This window comes from Amphiura filiformis, chromosome 4 (genome assembly GCF_039555335.1).
Source record: "Amphiura filiformis chromosome 4, Afil_fr2py, whole genome shotgun sequence".
In the NCBI taxonomy this organism is placed as follows: domain Eukaryota; kingdom Metazoa; phylum Echinodermata; class Ophiuroidea; order Amphilepidida; family Amphiuridae; genus Amphiura; species Amphiura filiformis.
Window position 1 is genome coordinate 12,214,621 of NC_092631.1, and position 22,122 is coordinate 12,236,742.

Sequence of the window (22,122 nt, forward strand, 5' to 3'; positions counted from 1 at the left end):
TGCATTTACAAACTCTACTTCCAGTGTGATCAGTTTGAATCAGTTTACTTATTTACAAAATAATTAATCGGCTCCGATTTCAAATAAAGCTCGAAATGTGCACAATGATTAGCTTTGTAACTATCTGTAAAAGTTGTTTTTGGCAGAAATGTCACAGACTGATTTGCACTCACGCAATGATATGATGTCCTTGCCCAATGTAAGTCTACATTGTATGTCAGCAGGGGTGGTACCCTAAACTTTGTGGCCACTATCCAGTCAGGAAGCCAACTCATAAAAGTTAACAGCACATGAGACATTTTACCTGCCAAGTATTTACCTACAGCCAGAGCCACACTCAATATTAAAGAATCACAATTTGCAAACAATCCTGTTGGGTTGTGTGTGCATGATTTATTGATGGACAAAGAAGATACTCTTTCACTTTCAACGTTTTGTTTTGAGCATTGTCCGGGTTGTAGAACCCCTCTAAACACTGCAATATTTGTCTGTATTTTGTATTAAATATATCACTACGAAGATGGCTCTTTACCAGTGTAAATCCACGATACAATGTCACATGAACCTGTAATGTACTATTTAAGTACTACCCTCATTCCTTTCTGCATGATTTTGGGGTATGGTAATTGCTGGTCTATGACATCAATCTCATAGAGCGGTGTTGGTATTGCGTTTCTACCACACACTCAGAGGCTTATTATGTTGCACATTTAAAGTATTAGGCTGATGTTATGGAACTTTGCATGTGGAAACTTGAGTCATTATATTGATTTCTGGATATAGGAGGACACATTCTGAAGTTCCTCACCTGAGGGCTGCAAAACGAGTTTTTCAGTTTCATCCACTTTTTGAAAATTTACCTGCCCAACATCAAAGTTACATGCCACTGGCATTTGGGCGGGTGTTAAAGTAGATCCCTGAATGTCAAGTGATACAACAGTTCACTATCATGCATGTACAGAAGGTGTCTCACACACACAAGTTTGTTATATCTGCCTTATTTGTTTAAGAACACAAACAATTTCCTTCTTTACTCTAAACTAACATTTTGCAATGCTGTACATGCATCAATTTCAAAATAAATTATTCTGTGTTTTTTTTTGCATACTAACATGCATGATTGTTTAATAGGCTGGTGAGATGTCACCAAATAACAATAATGGTATTAATCTACCTATTTTAGTACTGTTCAAACTATAGTCCCAGAGGCTTATTCTATCTACTGGTTTCTAATCAAGCTGTGGAATATAGCTTTAATAGCTGTTAAGGTAAACTGGTGCATCCTTGAACATATTAAATTGGTAAGACTTAATTGGAATAAGTATCACTACTTGAGATGATTTGGGATTAGCACAGCAACTTTCAATTTTATGTTAATGTGTTATATGTTATATACTACCACTGGATGCACAATGTTCAAAGCTTAGCAGAATATATATTTAATTGCAGGCAGATTAAGTTGTTTAAAAATACATAAATACTTTCTCATTATGATTGCAACTTTGCTTTTCTTGTAGATGGAACAAACCAGATTCCAGACACACCACTGCCAGCAAAACCAGACAAGAAGCCAAAAATCTGTCAAAGACGAGGACCTCCAAGGTCCAGAGGCCATGTGAAGCATTCAGGAACAGATGTGGGTTCTGTTCCATATCAACAGCCAATGTCAGGAGAAGGTGATGCACCATCTACAGTACAGGGTGCAGGTGAGGCTACAGATGAGAAAGTATCAGTAGAGACTGAAGATGCAAAAATGGATGTAGAAGATGCTTCATTGGGTGAGATACATGAGTTGGTGGACAAGAAGAATGAAAAGAAGACTGAGGAAGACGACAAGGTGGAAGTAATGGATACGTCTGAAAGTAAAAGCAAGGAATTGGATGATGTCAAGTCTTCGGATAACAAAGTTGAGGATGTCAAAGACAATTCTAGTTGCAAAGAGGGATCAGTGCAGATATCAGAGAAGGCGAAGGAAACAAGTGAGAAAGAAAGTGTAAATGATGTAGCCATGACAGATGAAACTGATGAGAAAGTGTTACCTCAGAAAGAAACCTTATTACCTTCAAATAAGGAATCATCAACTGATACTAAAGTAGTGCCAAAGACGGAAGATGGTGATCAGACAAAAATAGAATCTTCAGATGCAGATAAGATGGTGGTGTCAGAAGATGTTTCTGAAGATAAGTCACAAACAGAAACAGTGAAGAAACCAAAGATCGATGCTCCAACAACCTGGGATGAGATAGATATCAGCATTGCTCTCAAGACTCACACTCTATACAAAAAGATTCCATATCGATCCAAACTAGAAGGATTTCTGGACCGGCGCATGAAGCAGCAACAAGCTGAGCAACAAGAATTTCAGAATCAATTGAAACGCTATGAAACATATCAAAAGGCACTCAAAGATAAAGAACAGTTGGAGAAGTTGCTTGCACAGGCTAAGAGTATACTCTCAAAGAAGAAGACTGAGTTGAGTGGAGTTAAATTGATCACAAGTGCACAGGATAAAAGTTCAGTAGCTCCTCTAACCAGTACAAAGCTTGTCAAGAATGAAGAAAAACCAATAACTTCAACACCAGCCACTGGAGCTGTTGCAGCTACAGCAAAGCAACAGGAAGTCAGAAAAGGGCTTTCCTTAACTAAATTTCATTCATCTAGTCTTGGCTTGGTGAATACTACTCCGGTGAGCTCAGTTGCCAAAGTTGTTGGAGGTGGTGGGTTAACTAAGTTGCCACAAGTAGGTGGACAATCTAGTATTGTGCAAACTGTCAAACCTGCAATAGAAACTATCAAAGCTCAAGGGGAAAATCAAATTCAGACAGTTCAAAGTACTGTTAAATTGTCACCAGCTGTGAAAGGTGTAGAGGAGACAAGCCCTGTTAAGCCAGCTAAAGTGGTAGTACAAGCCTCGTCAAGTGATGTGAATCAAACCTCACCAAGTGATGTGAAATCAAAAGAGGAAGAATTAACAAGCAACCAATCAGCAGAACGTGCTGGAATATTTGCTGTGTTGAAAAGTCCTACAAAACCTGAGGCTGGAGCTGAATTTGTAGGAGAAACTGCTTCAACACCAGCAGCTGTGCCATCTTCAGACACAACAAATCCAAGAACAGTTTCCAGTAGATCAACTGAATTCCACAAACCAACTTCTACAAAAGTGCCTACATCATTCCAAGCTGCCTATTTGAGCATGCTGGCTAGTGTGAGTAGATTACCAGGGATAAAAGCTAAAAGTGGTGAGAGCAAGGATAGTAAAGAGACACCTGTGAAAGAAAGAGTGGTGTCCACTCAGCCCAAACCTGATGAAGCTAAAACATTGCCAGAAATGCAGGGAAGAGAAGCAGGTAATCTCATCCAAGAAGCAAGTGGTCTTTCTGAGAGGGGAGTGTCTGCACTAGTCGATACTGCAGATCACACCGCAGAAAATCTGCATGAGAAATCTGTAACTAAACTTGAGTCTGCACAAGATAGTGATGAGACTACAGTGTCGGTTCCACAAGAACAAACTCCTAAATACAGTGTTGATTTACCATTATTAAAGGAAGAAATAAGAACTGTTTCAGAAAGTATGCCAGTAGATGAACAGTCTGTGTGTATGAAGCCATTTGAAACAGAAAGTGAAAAAGTGGTTTCCAAAACACTAGCCATGGAGTCTTCACATGTGGAAGATATCAAGGCTGAGACAGCAATGGGAACAAGCACAACTGCTGATGTAAAGAGTTCAGAATGTGGTGTTGATGAGAAAGTATTGGAACAAGGCACTAATGGTGCAAAGTTGGACGAGTTGACAGCAGGTGAAAATAATCAGGGTACGTCACAGTCTTTGGTCATGTCAAAGGGAGAAAAATCTGCCACAAGTGATGTCACAAGTGACGTCACTGTACTCTCAACGGGTGAGGAATCTAAAAAAGCCATAGAAATTTCCAGTGCAAAAGTGAGCGGTGGTTTTACAACTGTAACAATTCGGAGGACTGCAGGAGCAGGTTCCCTAATAGACATAGCTCGCTCCAAGTTAGTTGATACACCTTCAACATCGTCCCAAAATGCTGATTGCAACCATCAAAGTGCCATAATGGATGACAGTAAAATTGACTCTGCAGCCAAGGAAAGTAATGCTGCCTCTGATGCTGTACCAAAAACTGCTAATTCAAATTCTTGTGGAACAAGCCATGGATGTAATCCAGAGTCCCCAGCTGTGAGTCAAACTCATACTACAGGTACAGTTATAACAGAAGCATCCAGTGTAGATACAATAGCAGCTACTTCTTCATCCTCGTCATCTTCCACTTCTGCAACATCTACCTCCACACCGTGTGGAACAAGCATGGGTTGCGGCACTCCTCCACAAAGTCCCACAAGAGTTGGTCCTTGTGGGACCAGCCTAGGGTGCAATACACCGCCACAGAGTCCAACTACAACAACTACTGCACAGAGTACAGGAGAGATTGAAACGCCACAAAGCACAAATTGCAATCATACACAGAACAATGTAATATCATCCGGTCCTGAGGATGCCAGCAAGACTAATACAGTCACCTCATCATCTGAGTGCAACCATAAGGATACGACTCCTGAGACATCAACTGCATCAAACTTAGTGGCCAATGTAGCTAGTGCCACTACTAGTGCACCATGTGAAGCCCCTGCTGCAACGTCTACTTCACAAACAAGCGCATCAGAAACAGAAAGAACTTTGCATTGTAGTGAAGAAAAAAGTCAAACTATATCAAGTTCAGAGAGTGTAATTAATATTTCATCTTCCAGTGTGGATGATAAGAATTCTGTTTCTAGAACTGATATAAATAGCACCAAAGAAGCAGCAAACTCAAGTGTGGATGATAAATTTGTAGCAACATCATCAAATCCTCAGTTATCAGAGTCAACAAAGACAGAGGACAGGGGTAATGATGGACTGTCAGCCCTTTTACCACCCCTTGCTCCTATCACCAATAGGGATGCAGCTAAAGCAACTAGTACAGATGCTCCTTCAATGGCCAAATCCATTGCACCAATTGATTTGCCATCCTCAAACAATGCTTCCTCAACTGGTACTTCAGGAAAACCTAACTCAAATATTACCCAATCTGAGACGATAGCAGATGATACCAAGACAGAACAGGAGACAGGTACTACATGTACTAGTACTACCATTGTGACTACAACAGTGGTAACGACTACCATTGCAACACAAAAAGTGGTGACAACAACCACTACAACAACTGGAGGTAAAGGGAAAGCATTGAAGGTAGAGAAGACGATATCAGCATCAGAGGCATTAACCAAAATGGTTCACGCATCCAAGATGGCTGCTACCACACAAGGGGGTAAAACCACAATGGTTCAGTTTTCACAGACAGCACTTGAGACACAGATAAAAAAGCTTGAGGAAGGGGTACTTCTTGAGCCTGTAGTGTATCCAAAAAGAAAAACTTCAACAACAGGAGGCATATATTTGGCTTGTAAATACTCAAAGAAGAAAGCAATAAAGAAAATTGCAAAACCTTTGCCACTATGCCGTAAATTTGCAACACGGAGCAAGCAAAAAAGTATACTGGTGTTACCGCCTCAAGAAATAATGAAACTGGGCCGGCGTGCTGGCCACTATGAAGTGGAGGGTTTCAATTACAATGCTAAAAATGTGGGCAACTATTGGCCATATCCTGCACCCAGACCAACTTTCAGGATATGTTGGAGATACCGAGTGCAAAAGCTTAAATCCTTCGCAGGCGTTGGAGTAATGCTGCGCATTTTGTGGGCGTGTATACGATGGGATGACCTGTCTATAAAGCCACCACATGGTAGTGTGAACACAACATCAACGGAGACGGAGGTGATCAAGACAGAATTGGTTGATAAGCGAGATGTGATGCCTAGTGGACTGAAATCAGAGTACCTGATGAGGAAGATCATAACACCTATCAGAACTGAAAATGAAGACAGGGGTGAGTATTGTACTACAATCATGTTTATTATAATCTAAATTGAAAAGCTAAAGATGGATTTCAATTTTCATTCTAAGGCTAGGATTTTGTGGGCAAATTTGTGAGCAGGTACCATTTATGTAATTTACGGGCAAGTATCACCAGGGATCAAATTATAAATTGGCACTTAATTTTTGTTTAAATTTTCTCCAAACAGTTGTGTGTGTGTGTACTACATATGTAGCAATGCTATTTATTGCAAATATATACATGCAAAATAATGTAAACAAGTTAAACAACAGCTTTGTTTGACATTTAACTAGATGGCCTCTTATAATTGGATTTGCTGGCTAGGGGCCTCACCAAGTTATGGTGCCATTGAACTTTTCAGTCAAACTTTTTATTCAAACTAAGCCAGAACAAGGCTTGTAAATATAATAAATGATGACCTTCAGGTAACCTGCACCAAAAATTCCAACTGGGAACGAGTGGGTGCACGCATATCCAGTCAGTTGTGAACACACTCAAACGCTGCTGTTTGTGAAAGTAAATATGCATGATAACCAGTGCGTGTAACTCTATGTGACCAATTATGCATACTATATAATTAGTTCATGACATTCCCAGGTTAGAAGAACTCTAATTTCTTTATTTTAACACAAAAAATTAGGACACTAGTATTATGACACTGGTATAAAGTGACTTTGGTATTATCTGGTGAAATGCAGAGAAAACACTTGAATATAGATCTGAAATTTTAAACAAGGTCAGTACAAACATTATCAGTTATATTCAAATGAACACTTGATTGTTTATAGACCCTCCCTCGGGTCTATGGATAACGACTAGTACTGCAGACTACATAACATTAAAAATCAACCCAATACACGGACCCTTCCAATCTGTAGGCAATATGCCTTCCAGTTCCCAGTACTTTGTGGGAATTCACTTTTACCGATCCTGGGTCACGCGATCTTTCTATATACCACGTCCATGTTCTCTCAGCTTGGCAGCGCGGGGATATTTGAAGAGGCTTCCCTAGATAAATAATGTGCAAACATTTGCAAACCGCACGCAATAATATATGCAATATGGACAATAGGCCTAAGTCCGAGTCGATTGCTTGTCTTTTATTATTGCGCGTACCATGGGTCTATCAGACGCGTGCCAGTTGAGCTCAATACCTCTCAGTTGTTGACAAGTGTCCCATCCAATCTTGCGTCACATCCCGCGGCATAGCTTTGTGCTACCATATTTGAATTGAAACTGGGGCGGGGCTTTCGTAATTGACATCGGAATCCCCAGGCTTTGTTGAACGATTATTTGGAAGGGAGATTTCAAACAGATTGGTCCAGTCGAGGAATCAGCGCTCAATGGACTTTTGCGTTCACTAATAATATGAGTATGTTATATTATGTGTGTGTAATCAATGGCGTCGATTTGTGGATGAAGAGGAATGGGTTTTTGGCATTGAGAAAACTAAGGGGGGTGGGGGCTTACAGGACTTTGGCATTTTTTCATAGGGCATTATGTAATTATTTATTGTTACATTATCCAGAGATTGAACCGAACCGAGACTGGGCCAGTCTAGATTGTTTATAACTTTATGACATAGCAGTGCAGTTAGCTCTATTGGTTAAGGTGCTAGACTCATGTCATGTGTGACAGTACATTTTGAGCCCCTGCAAGGTCATTTTTTACTGTCATGGAAATTTTGGCTAGCTTGTGATTCCGCAGAACAAGGAACTTGCTGCAAAATATCCTGGTCTACCCATACAAAACCGAGGGAGGGAGTTGATCATGGCCAAAATGGTTATTCCATATTGGCTGCATCATTTTAGCTGCATCTCTCAATAATGATGTAATGTGTGTCTAGGGCTAAAGTGGTTAGTCAGTGGCTTTCTATAAAGTGTAGTGATCTTATGTAACTGACATAGAAATCTGCGGCTTTTAAAGTCATCATTTTTTGTGTTTTTATCCATTTTTTGCACTCTGTCACCGAATAGATAGCCATTAGCCCTTTCGAGATATGGCGGACACAATAAGATGGTGCTGCATGAAGTGGGTAAAGTCTCTTGAATTTGCCGGGTTTTACCCAGATTGAAGACTGGCCTCCTTTTGTGTACTGTACGCCATACTTCGAAAAGGCTAATGATAGCCCAGATCACAAAAATAATATAAAACTCAACTTAAGTACTAATACTTGTAAATGTTAGTTGTTAGAATTAACATTGTTACATTATTGTTTATTACGTTATCCAACAAAAAGGTTGTGCATAGATGCCCTGTATTATTGTATTATATTCATATGATCGGTATTTTCGGTATGTGTGTATATGAATCAAAATTGTATCAATGGATTTAAATTTTTTATAATATAATAAACCCTATATTTGGGGTGTAGTTATTGTTTTTGAAACTTAAGAATATGCAATAACAGAACTGTGGGACGTTTAATTCAACAGAGGTGCATAAACCACAGAGATCAGGTTTACGATCCAGCTCTCAACCAACCCGACCCATTGAAGCAGAGAAACCGATAGGGCCAAGGACAGAGGAAGTATGGATACCAGAAGAGACTCTTGAAATGTGGGAGATTGTGCAGTTTGGTGAAAAGTGAGTAGAATACATGGTTATGTGTTATGTTTTGGAAGAAAAGCCTGCTACCTTTACTGTTTATTTAAAGTGGATGCACTTGTGTAAGGCCAAAAAAAACACCAAGTTTGTATACTGTAGTGCGCGCATTTCATTTTTGACGTTTTTTTTGCGCATTTAGATTTTTTTTTTTTTTTTTCAGTTTTGAAAAAGAAAAACCTGGAAAAGAATCGCAAAAAATAACATAAAACACTACTGGAGTAAACATTTACACATCACACAACAAACGAGCTTAGTGAAAAAATACTGGAGAAAACATCACACGTTTTTGTAATACTTTTTTAATCTGCAGGTTGGAAGGGGAGCATAAATATTCTTGAATATGAAATATATGATTTTGTTTGTGTCAGAGAGACCCACTGTAAATTTCCATTCCAATTTGCAGCATAAAAGGGTGTTTTTTTTTCATTTGAAGACATGGATTATAAAAAAAAAATTGACTTTTTTGACCTGCTACAGGAAACAAACAAACATGTTTTTTGTTTGCCTAATCTATTGTAATTTAAAAGCTAGCTCATTCAGGAATTACTGGTTATTTGCAAAACCTCTTTTTAACCTCGGAAATGTGATGTCGCCAATTAAAATGTGGCGACATTTTTTATTATTTTATATTCCTCATATTCAGAATGCAATTTGTGCTCTCATGTCCCACAAAAAATAGTGTGCAAACGTTGCTATCCAATTCCTTAAACCCAACTTATTTTTGTGTGTCAACAGGAAGCAAAAAGAGCAAGCTATACGAGACAGAGAAGCCAAAGAGGCAGCCGCAAAGGAGGCCAAGCAGCAGGCACGCATTAAGGTTACAAATCAAAGCAATGAAGCAACCACTAAGGCACAGCAGACTTCCTTGAAGATACAACTGGAGGACCAACTGAAACAACAGCGTGCAGTAGGCCAGCAGGTGAGAAGTCCAGCTGTTTAAGATGTTGCTATTATAATCCTCATTACTTTATCACTATGATATCATTTTACTCTCCTTTTGGATCTTAAAGATGCAATTTCCATAATGAATAGATTCTTATTTGTTTTCCTCTTCGTTCAAATAGGTTCCTATGCTTTCCAAAGCATTCCATTTAGGTGTCATTCTTGACCATCAGCTGACTTTGTCCTCTCATGTGATCTCTGTTTGCCAGTAGGCAATTTTGGCTCTCCGGAAGATCGGACATATTCGCAAATTTCTCAATCTCCATACAGCATAGAAATTAGTTCATGCTTTTGTTAGTTCCAGGCTGGACTACTGCAATAGCGTACTGTTTGGATCCCGGGTTTATTTTACTGTTAATAAGCACTTCAGGGTCGGTCTTTCACATGGTATTTTAGTACACCGTTGGGCATTATAATCTTGCAAAAAGAAGAAATTCAAAAAAAAATTTAGGTCATCACTGTGGAGCAAATCACACATGGCTTATTGTCTTCGAGGCAATTTGCACCTTTTCGTTCCAGCATTATCGCTGGTTTATATGATGTTTATGTCCTATTCTTGTGCTAATTTTGCTGTAGATATTGTGTGCAATGCAAGCCTGATGATGTAGTTTAATACCAGTGATGGAAGTCTTTATGAAATGTACTGAGAAGTTACAAAATGAGCTTTCTTCTGATACTAAAATCTCAGTTTTGATAAAGAAAAATGAGAAATGAGAAGGTCACACCCCTTTAAGGGATATTTTCATGATATTTTGCATCAAACCATTTTGTCATACCAAATCGTCATACCATGGATCAAAGTTATGAATAGTTTTCTGTATTGACTTACGATAATGTTTTTCTATTTTACTGATGCAAAATGATATTGCAGGAATTCAAACCATATCATGGAACTATAAGAACAAATAGCAGCAGGTTTTCTGCAAGGTTTTCCAGTAAATGGGTAATTGTTACATTACTGAAACAAAATGGACCTGGTGAAGATGCTTTGTGTTGGTGTGTGTGAGGACCTGTGTTTTGGGATTATGTTTATCTCAAAGTTGAGGTGTTTTTGGCTTTTTCTCCAGATTACAAACTTTACATACCATATATCTTTACATATGTAGTTCATGTATATGGTGGTATAGTAACTTTGGAACATCATTTTTAAAATTTGGGTTTTTTTTACATGTTTTTTAAATTTTGCGAAATATCGACCCCACAGCCGTAAGTACTGACTTTACAAATTCACCCAATGTGTACTTTGATACTTTATTATGTCCTTACTACTGAGTTAAAATATCAAAACCCTCAGTCTGTAGATTTGTACCCTCACAGCCTAGTGAAGTGTTGGGGTTACTTTGCCACCCTAATTCATATGTTAGGTCGACAGTTTTGAATATATATATTGATTAATTCTGGAATACCCTTCAAACCAGAATGAAATCTACAAGTTAGATGGTTCAAAAAGTGTTCCAGAATCACCCATACTAATAGTTCTTATTATTTCAGAGCAGATCAGATCAGTACCATGGGGCTACTTTGCCACCCAATGTATTGACTTCTAGATTGTTCAGAGGTGTTTTATCATTGCTGTTATTTTTAAAAACCCAAAGGGTGGCAAAGAAGCTACAATCATAGGTAGCACTTGCTTCAAAATAGGCCTGGCAAAGTAGCCCCGACCCACGGGGCTACTTTGCCACCCAATGTTTTAAAAAAATGGGGCACAGAGTGGCCCAGTGGTTTTCATACTACATATGCAAAATACACTGGCATATAGCTTTCCTAATAACCCCTATATGTAACAATTCATGCAAACATAACAAGAGGGCGCACCACAACATCAAAAAAATGTCAGGCGGTGATGGAAGCGATATCGCCAATTTTGAGGTCGCCATTGGATTAACACATAATCATGAAATCTTCACAAACAATTCTAAATTTGTTATGTGGTGTCAAAGCAAAATTATCTTACTCTAAAACCGTGGGGGTTCTGCAAAGTACCCCACTGCAAGTATGTTAATTTTCCATTTGTAATTGCTAACCGTGTATTTTGAATGGGGCTGTCAGTCCTGTATCTTCGCCAGCCTCGTACGTCAAAGTCGCGCTTCCTATGCCGCCTGAAAATGTGGCAAAGTAGCCCCGGTTTACGGTACTTATTCTTTTCTTGGACACATTTTAAAAAAAAATGTCAAGTGTATCTAGGCATTAAGGGGGTACTACATCCATTGATTTTTTTGTTGCATTTTTTTGGCATTTTGTGAAGAAATTACAAAACAAAAATGGGCAAAGTGGTATGCAAAATGAAGGGGCAAATCTTCTCGTTTTATTGGTGGCATCGGTATCAATGTAGCTTACATGCATTTGAAGATAGAAGCCAAAAGGAGGTACATCACTGATGATTTAAATTCACTTCATTTTGGAAAGCTTACTATCAACGGATTTCGTTAAAATTTTGGATATGTGTTGCTAACACATTAGGGAAATAATGTTGATATGTAAAATGGGAATAAGTGGTCCCTGATTTCTTTTATGACTTCATGAACTTGGTGCTCCACAACTATCAAAAAACGAACCGGTTAAAATGCTTCTATTTTCAATGTCGAGCTATATTTTGTATTTTGAACTTGCGACACTGTGTCACTGAAACTTAATTAAGCCATAGGTAACAGGTTACCACAACCACACTACAGCAATGTTGAAAAAGATTGTATTTTTTGTCTCCTTTACCACCATATTAGGTAGTTTTCCGTAAGCTTCATTTTTGTGATTTTGGTAACTATTTTATATTTATTTGCCCAATCCATCTCAACTAGGCAATCTAAATTGTACTCACCATTTACATCCCAAGGTATTTTAGTATATCCACCTCACACATTTCCATTATATATCCAGTAACAGACAAAATATCAAAATTGATGCCTCATTATGACATGTATGATATCACAGACTATCACATGTATTCAAAATTGATGCCTGAATTTGACCTGAACCAATTGACCTATAACCTGACCTTTGATGACCTTATAGCCTTTTTTAATCTCTTTTCCTAACAACATATTATAGAAGATACATACATGGTGTAGTATTAAATTGTCTATGTGGAAGAGATTAGGCCTATTTAATTTATTCAGTGTTATAATCAGTGAGTACATTTCTATAGATAGTATAACAAAGGATTTAATGTATTCTATTCATGTATTCTACTTGGACATGTTCAATAGAATAAATTATGGTTTGTTATGAAACACACATCTCAGTTACCAGGATACAGTAAACAAAAAAATATATAGGGCTAAAATGGTTTAAAACCACTTTGTATGTAGAGATATTTCAGGACATGAGATGATGAACATATAAATATACTTCATAAATTTGCAACAAAAAAAAGAAGATGGGTACTGATGAAAATCAGGGTATTATATCGCCTTAACAGCTGAAATCTAGGTGATAATGCTGATAAAATATAGTTTGAAAAACTGAGCTGTGAATATGATGTTTAACTGATTGTGATAATGCAATTGCTATTTTTTGTTAACAGAAAAGGCTATCATACCAGCCTCTGGCGACCACAAAGGTAGTGACCATTACTCAACCAGTGACCACTCCTACTTTAGCCCCAATCACCATATCAGCAGCAACCATAGGAAGAGGTAGAGGTCAAGTAATACAGACCAAACCTGGCATTGTTACATTGACACCACAGAGTCTCAAAGCTATACCACAAATAATCAGGCCACAGACTACAGGTAAGTGGATGCAGAATTGAAACTTGATTTTAAACATGATCAAAAAAAGAAATGTTTGCATCATACAAGGGAGGGAAAATGTTGTCACCATGCAGCTGGATAACTTTCTTTTTACCCCTACTTCTGTGTGCAATGCAATTTTACAAATGATTGATGTATTTGAGACATGATCTTTGTAATGCTCAATCCTTTTTAAGGGCTCATTCACCCACCTTTGCATAGTATTTTTTGTGGGACCTGAGAGCAGATCAGGCATACCAAATTGTATTCTGAATACAAGGAATATCCTGATGATATCAAATAATATTGATTTTTTAAAATTTGCGTTAGGCTTGAAGCTTTGTATCAACTTGTGAATTCCACATCACTCCCTTTGGTGGAGGCATCACGGTCGACGCTGTGCGTCGAAAACCGCGACATCCGAGAACCGCGGTCCATCTAGTTTTTAATTTGCGATATAAAAATTGTGTGGCAGATTATTAAAAATTGACATTTTTGACATTTAAATGCGGCCCATACACCATCAATTTGATTGATCAATATTGGGACCCTAGATGCATGATTGGATACAAAATAATACTTCTCTTCAATATTATTGAAGAGATTTTATTTTATTGACGGTTGGACAATAAAATCACTAGATTGATGTGCGTGTGTACGGTGCACAATGGCAGATTTTGTATCCACTCTTGTATCTAGGTTCTTTGATATTGATCAATCGAATTGATCGTTTATAGAACGCATAACAGACCTCAAAGTAATCTTTATAAATTTAATGATGTGTACTTAAAAGTGTATGTAGTTTCCCAAAAGACCTAAATTATGATACTTATGTACATCTTCAATACAAAAGGTCAAAATTTTCACATGATGGTCGGCTTTTCCTCCCAGCTACATACACTTTAAGGGTTTACCGTCGTAACTAAATCATTCGATTAAATTTTTTTAAATTGACATATTTTGTACATTAACATGTGTAGATAATAAATCAGTAAAAAAAACAGGGGGTGCCGGACCTCACTTTTGAGCTACAGCCATTTTAAAAGAGGTGTACATTTCCAAAAATCTCTGTACACTTCAATGGCAAAATCAGCAATTTTGTCAAAATAGACAACCTTTTGCGTTGTAGAAAAAAATTGTATCGATAAAATTTTTTAATTTGATATATTTTATGAAAAATAAAACGCTCTGTAAATCGCGCAAAAAAAAAATTGGGGGTAGCGGACCTTGTTTTTTGCGTAAATTGACCAAAATAGGTCAAAATGCATTTTTTCTGCGACACCATGCGTAGTTAATTGCGTACATGGATATTTTGAAGTGCGTACCAAGCGGCTGGTATACGCGCGATCTGATGCCGGATAAGCGTTCGTTTACGCATATGGCCACACAAAAAGGAATTGTCTGTTTACGCAGGAAAGTTTTCACTGTAAAAAAAGTTACCTAAGAAGTTACCATAATAGGAACAATATTTCTAATGATGTCGATTATTAAGGCTTCATGCCTTAATATTCTTACTAATTTGGTGTATTTTGGTCATAAACGGGTGTAAGAAAGACTCCCATTCTGCAATCTGCAAAGATATTGGACCAAAGAGTTATCAAGTTAAGTGAGGAATTTTCAGCTTTCACCATGTTCACCTGACTCAATCGACCAAAAAGAGGATTTATTAAAACATGTTAAAGCGAAGCGTTTGACACCATGCCTACAATTATTATAGGCATAGGCCTACTTAGCATGCTTTGTGCCGTTTACCGAGAGGAAAACTTTTTTGGTCACAAAAACTATATAATACGGAATTATCTCGAGGTGGATTCATATCACATAGCAGTTCAATTAAAGCAAAGTTAAACACTGGGTTGCCTATAGCTGTAGAAAAACATTTGGCCTATTAGGCTATGATATTATTTTTGTAAATGTATGACACATTTTTTTTAATTTGAATAGTTTTGATGGTGTTGTCTATATCGCATGCATTATGAATTCAGTGCACGTAGTAGGCCTAGGTCTTTACCCAATAACACAAAATGCTTTAAAGATTTAAATGTTGGATTATAAAGTTGCCGTGTGGTGCGTTTCATTATGAAACGTTCTACAAACGTATAACCTTTAATAATAGGCCTATAATATACCGGTAGTGGTTACCCAACATTTAGGCCAAAATATTATTACTACGAATTAACCAATTTATACAACACTCGTTTAGGCCTAATGTTAAAAAACCAAACTTGATTCTGTGTTTGTTGGGTAGGCCTATAACTTCATACCATCTATTGGACCCTACTGTCGTAAGCCTACTTTGGGGGAGGGGTCCAGGTCCGTTATCAGTGGAATCACGCTGGCAAAATTTGGTTTGTAGGCCTACATGTTATATTTAAGCGGCCACTTTTCTTGTGCTCAGCAAACATTGTTTTCTTTATTTTGTGGCCCTGCTTATTGCGGTGCGCTTAAAAATAGCATTGACACGCACAACACGCATCGTTCGTTGCGATGTCTGCAACGCAATGCCGAAAGCAAGACGCGAAGTACGCACACGTTGAAAAGAGGCGCAATAGTCGAGTCGAATCGGGTGACGACGGAAAACCCTTAAGTACATATTAGGTTTATAAAGTTTTTTCTTTCGAGGATTGTTAAATGTCAAAATGTCAATTTTTAATTATTTGCCATAAAATGTGTATTATATTGCAAATTTTAAAAATCTAAATTATTTGATATCAAAAGGACATTCCTCGTATTCAGAATGCAATTCAATATGTCTGATGTGCACTCAGGTCCCATAAAAATACTATGCAAAGGTGGGTGACCAAGCCCTTAAGCTGCTGATAATGATTATTAATTTATTGCATTTGTCATAAGATGAAAGATGGAACAGAAGAGGGTTGTGTTTAGCGTTCCGCATTGTTGAACTATAAGGAGACTGCCTTCTCTTTATTGAATTCATTGAAGATCCAACCAAATAATCAGGGCTGTGTCATTGGCAAAAGAATTCTGCAGCCAAGGTGGTCATTGGAAATGAGCCCTGGCTGAAAAGGCATCTTATTAAAAGTGTCACACAGCATTCCCTTTAGTACATGGACATCGTGTCAACTGGGTGGGATCTGTTGTGGACTGTCCCATATTGAATGAGCAGTCAATCAGTAATGTCACACAGTTACGATACCTAAAGTATGCAAACCTTGCAAACGCAATTCTGCTATTTATTTTACATTACCATCTACTTGTGATTGATTTCGTAACTGAACACTGATTTTCATCAACAGTTGTTGGTGCTTCACCTGGGTTCACTACCTTCACTCCTGGAATCCGTCAAGTTACCAGATTCCCAGCATATACAACGCCAAGGCAACCAACTCCCTAGCAGCCACCATCCCTTCCATAAATACCCCAGGAGCTCGTACAGTCATTATACGGACACCAGCAGGGGCTACCATTCAACAGCAACGTCCTCAAATACAGATAGCAGGGACTACAGTACAAGCAGCTGCACCTGGAGTCGTGACTGGACAACCAGCTGTGCGCATCGCGTGAGGGCCAGCTGGACAGACAGCCCAGACTCAGCTCTCTGGACAAGCACATGTGTACACAGCACAGGCACAAGCAGTCATTGTTGGTGGACAAAAGTTTGTGATTACACCAGCTCAGGTGCAGGTGCAAGGAACAGGGCAGATGATACCGGCACAGCTAATTCAAACCACAACATCACAGGGTACAACTCTACAGAGGCTGGTGTTAACACCCGGAGGAGCTGCTGCACAGCAAGGTATGCACAGCACAATAATGAGGATATGACATAAGAAATTATATCTGAAGTTAGATATTAATGGCTGCAGTGATGAATCCTCCTTATATAAGGGAGGTTGACTTATACCCAACTGACTAAGTACCTAGATCCCCAAAGAACTCCCTCTCATCACATGACATCCGCACACTGTTAGGTTTTATTCAGCACCAACTTTGTGATATTGACCTTAATTTGCTGGGTTTGATCACAAAGTTTTATTCAAATTCAATCTAAACATTTTGTAGAGAGTCTGCAGCGGATTTGGTATCATTACATGTAATTAAACTCATTGAATAGCTTTGAAAGTTTGTTCAAGGATGAAGTTTACTCTTTTGAAATGATAATTTTTCCTGCAATTCCTGACATATATTCTTGTGACCAAAATGGTGCAATACCAAGGAAACTCTAGCTCTCTTGAGTTTTGTTGAATAGTAATATTGTGTCTGAATTAGAAAATATCCAATGTGTTTTTATACAGGTGCCACAATTCAAGGAGGTACCACAGGAACTTCCATCAATCTACAGGCCACTCTACAAGCCCTCCAAGCCCAAGCACAGGGCCAAAACCAGGCTGCTACTACCCCTGCAGCTACTGCAGGAGCAAAAACAACCTTTGCAGCTGCTACCCCTGCAGCTACTGTGATCCCTAAACCAGTGATATCTCCAACAGTAGTTGTGAAGACAGGGCCATTAGTGTCACCTTCTGGGTCAGCCCCTCAAGTGAGGATGTCTTCCCCTCCAGGTGTGAAGAGAGGAGTTGTGCAGGTTACAAAGCCATCTCCAGATCTACTGGTAAGTAGTACACACACTTATTGGTTGAAGCTTGCACCTACTAGAGTTACTGCTACTTCTAAATCAGCAATTGATCATGTGATATGTAATAACATGCAAAAAATCAAGAAATATGGTGTTATCAAGTATGGTGTCAGTGATCATTATATAACCTATTGCACAAGGAGTAGTATGAAACAAAAGTCATTTTCTCACAAATGTATTCAAATCCGTTCTACAAGGAAGTACAATAAGGACAGTTTTGTTGAAATTTTAAACAATGCGAATTGGTCTTCAGTTTACAACTGTACCAATGTTGATGAGGCATGGATGTCTTTCTGTGATCTATTCACCACTATCCTTGACTCTGTGGCTCCTCTTAAAGAGATTAGAATAAAAAATCATTCTGAGCCCTGGATCACAGCTGAAATTCTTGAGAGTATTCGGGAACAGGATAGTTGGTTGCGTGAGATCACGGAGAGACAAACATGACCCTGAACACTACAATATGTACCGTATGTTGCGTAATAAATTACACAATGACATCAGAAATGCAAAACGAAATTATATTGTTGATAAACTTGAGGAAAACAAGGATAATCCAAAGCAATTGTGGAAACAACTTAAAACCCTTGGGTATCAGAAAAGTACTAAGGAATCTAACGGTATTGTTTTAGATGTTGAGGGTGAAAAGCTTTTTGACAAAAGGGATGTTGCGGATCATTTCAATCATTTTTTTACTGAAATTGCTTCAAATCTGGTTGGTAAACTTCCCAAACAATCTACTTTTGATTATAGTGTTGATACAGACACATTTAAAGATTTTTATAAGAATGTTCCGCTGACTTCTTTGAACTTCAAGAGGTTTGCGAGGGTTTATTTTTGAGGAATTAAACAGTCTTAATACAAGCAAGAGCACTGGACTTGACAACCTTCCAGCCCGTTTTATCAAAGATGCGGCAGAGGCTATTAAAGGGCCAATCACTTTCATTATCAACCTTTCTCTTCGGTCTGGCATTGTTCCAACTCAAATGAAATTGGCAAAAGTCATCCCTCTCTACAAAAAGAAGAGTAGGCTGGATGCAGGTAATTATAGACCTGTTAGCATTCTCCCAGTTGTCTCCAAAATTTTAGAAAAGGCTGTCTTTTTCCAATTGAACAAATTCCTGGTTGAAAATAAACTTCTTTATGAACTCCAATCTGGCTTCAGAGGATCATACTCAACTGACACTTGCCTCATTCACCTTCAAGATCATATCAGAAAGAAAACTGCTGCTGGCTTCTATACTGGGATGATTTTATTAGATATCCAGAAGGCTTTTGACAGTGTTGACCATAAAATCTTGTGTAACAAACTGTCTGCCATGGGTGTTAAGTCCACAGCCTGGTTTGAATCTTATCTTTGTGATCGTAAACAAATTGTTCAAATTGGTGGGGTTGAGTCGGATCCTCTTGTCATAACATGCGGAGTTCCCCAAGGCAGTATTTTAGGTCCTCTTTTATTCCTATGCTATGTTAATGACATGTCCACTTCTATTAATTGTATTATGTTGCAGTATGCTGATGATAGTGCTTTGATATATTCGATTAAAGATCCAGAGAGAATCAGTCATGTTCTTCGTGATAACTTGGAGAGCTGCAATAAATGGCTTATAGAAAATAATCTCTCTCTGCACACAGGTAAAACTGAACTGATTCTCTTTGGATCGAAGCGTAAGGTCAATAATGTTTTTGATTTTTCTATCATTCTTAACAATGGTCAAATAATTAAGTCTAAGCATGCTGTTGTTTATCTTGGTCTAGAACTTAATCAGTTTCTTGATGGTGAGGAAATTGCAACCAAAATTGTGAAACAAGTTAATTCTCGTTTGAAATTCCTCTACAGACAAGCAAATTTTTTTAATCAAAAAGTGAAGAAAATGGTCTGCTCAGCTCTTGTTTTGTGCCTGTTTGATTATTCTATTTCCTCCTGGTATTGTGCCATTTCTAAATATCATTCAATCAGATTGCAGCGAGCTCAGAACAAAGTTATCAGATTTATCCTGGGAAAAGATCACATGTATCATATTAACCAAGCTGACTTTCAGGATTTAGGCATTTCGAATATCAGAACAAGGGCTGAGCAGCTCCGTTTGAACCATGTTTTTAATATTTTTCATGATGTTTGCCCAAGCTATATGAAAGAAAACTTTGTCAAATTATCTCATCTTCATCGTTATAACACTAGGGGTAGCAATTTTAACTTCCAAGTTCCAAAAATCAAAACAGCAGATTCTGCTTCCTTTTTTACAATGCAATCCATGATTGGAACAAACTACCCGAAAATGTAAAATTGTGCAATATAAAATCAAGGTTTAAAAAAGATGCTCAAATTATCCTCTTTAGACCACATGGTTATATAGTTTTTAATATTGTAATTTAGGTGTTTCATGTTTTAAATAGTTGTAATATATATATATTTTCATTGTTATTTATAAGGACCCCTTTGGAAATAAGTCTCTGACTTTAAGGGATATCCTTGGCGTATTATCGTGTCAATTTTTATGTTTTAATTTGTATTTTATAATAACTATGTTCTTGTATTTATGTTCTGTGCAATATGTTATTTGACTCTTACGATGATATGCTTAATAAACTCAAATCAAATCAATCAGAATTGGTGAATATATGCAGTGCTGTACGGTGCGACTATTTTAGGCGCATTGGCGACTAGATATTTTCTGATGCGACTAAATATTCAATCCCTGGCACCAATGGCGCCCAACTGTTGAAGCTTTTAATCGCCAGCAAATGCAAAACATGTGTGTAACGTAGCATTCAAGAGTACGAATGTATGCTATGAATATCCATTTATCATGATGTCTCGATGGGGACTTCCTGGAAAACATATAGGCCTACACTGTACATGCTGCGTATGAAGTATGTAGCGTTCAATGGAAATATGTAGATTGAGTACAGCAGCTATAAACATTCAACACACGTGGCTGTTCAGTTGGCGCCTCAGATTTTTTACCTGGGAGTAAAATATGGGCGCCCAAATTTATGAAGTTAGGAGCCATTGGCGCCTCAATCAGTTTTTGCACCGTACAGCACTGAATATATGAAATGGTAAGTAAGCCAACTCAAGACAAGAGAAACAATCCATAAACAAAATAAAACTTACAATTGTAACCACTTATGTTGATTACACATAGATAGTCATAACTCTATTCCTAGCTCTTAACTGTGAAATGAGATGCATGTTGTAGCAGCCGACAAGTGCATCGTTTTGATATGGATGTACACATATTTGGCTGGTTATGGGTTACAGTTTTAGATCAGTGTCATTTTAAGTTGTAAATGTTTATCTCATGAGGCTGGTACCTTGTAGAATAACCCTTGGTTGGTATGTGTCAAAAGAACCCAAGATGCATCCCTGAGAAAAATAGAAAAATAAATACAATGGAATACTACTGCTTTTTGGTCACTTATTACCCGTTACTTATGAAGTCAAGAATCAAGACTCAAACGCTGCAATATTGGAATTTGTGAAAAGATTCCCTTGAAGATGAACAGGTTTTTAAAAAGCTCTTTACGTAAAGGCCAAAGTTTATTTTCTAGGAGTTTTTAACATAATATCATGTCAGTAAGATCAAGCTTGACTATTATAATCAGATATTTTTTTTTTGTACTTTATCCATTGTCCTGTTTGTTTCATATAGTCTGCCCAGACATTAGAGCAGCAGTTGGTGCTCCAGATGAATGCCTTACAGCAAAGAATTGCCACAGAGTTGCATATACTACCACCACAACAATTGGAGCAATTAAAACAGCAGCTTGAACAGATCAAAGCACAGGTCAATGAACAGAAGAGGGTAAGAAACTAGTTGAAATGTGCCTGCCCCAATGACACATTTGAAATAAAAATACAAGATTCAACATAAATTAGATTTCTGAACAAAATGAATGGTAAGTTATTGGAATAATAGTACCAACCCATGGCTTTCAGATAAGGGTTAAAAGCAGCTTAAAACTAACGGTTGTGTGCTTCAAAAACAAGCTCAAAATCAGGTGGTGGATGACTTATGTGACTGATTGATTGTATTCTGAAAATGTCTAAGTATAGTGTCAGTGATTTCTTTAAGCACATAAGCTTTAGTTGTTGACCATATTAGCCAATTAGATGCAAAGAAGTAAATGAGTACAAAGAAGTCACTGTACTTTATACACATTTTAAAACATGTCTCCAACAGTATAATAATGTTAAGCAGCTTACACATGGTCTGCTTTGTAAAATACCATCCAACAATTCGTTGGGTGCAGGCTGGCGGTACTCTGTACAAACTGCCAAATTTGGTTGAAA

The 22,122-nt window shown here is 37.9% G+C and overlaps 1 protein-coding gene across 1 annotated transcript in view; it reads left to right on the forward strand.

Annotated features, from left to right (window-relative positions):
• LOC140149971 (uncharacterized) overlaps nucleotides 1–22,122 on the forward strand; it is a 51,712-nt gene that overhangs the window by 23,886 nt on the left and 5,704 nt on the right. Inside the window, 8 exon segments of the mRNA XM_072171973.1 lie at nucleotides 1,518–5,945; nucleotides 8,390–8,540; nucleotides 9,297–9,480; nucleotides 13,024–13,231; nucleotides 16,489–16,570; nucleotides 16,759–16,988; nucleotides 17,488–17,801; nucleotides 21,482–21,634. Coding sequence (XP_072028074.1) covers nucleotides 1,518–5,945; nucleotides 8,390–8,540; nucleotides 9,297–9,480; nucleotides 13,024–13,231; nucleotides 16,489–16,570; nucleotides 16,759–16,988; nucleotides 17,488–17,801; nucleotides 21,482–21,634 — 5,750 coding nt within the window.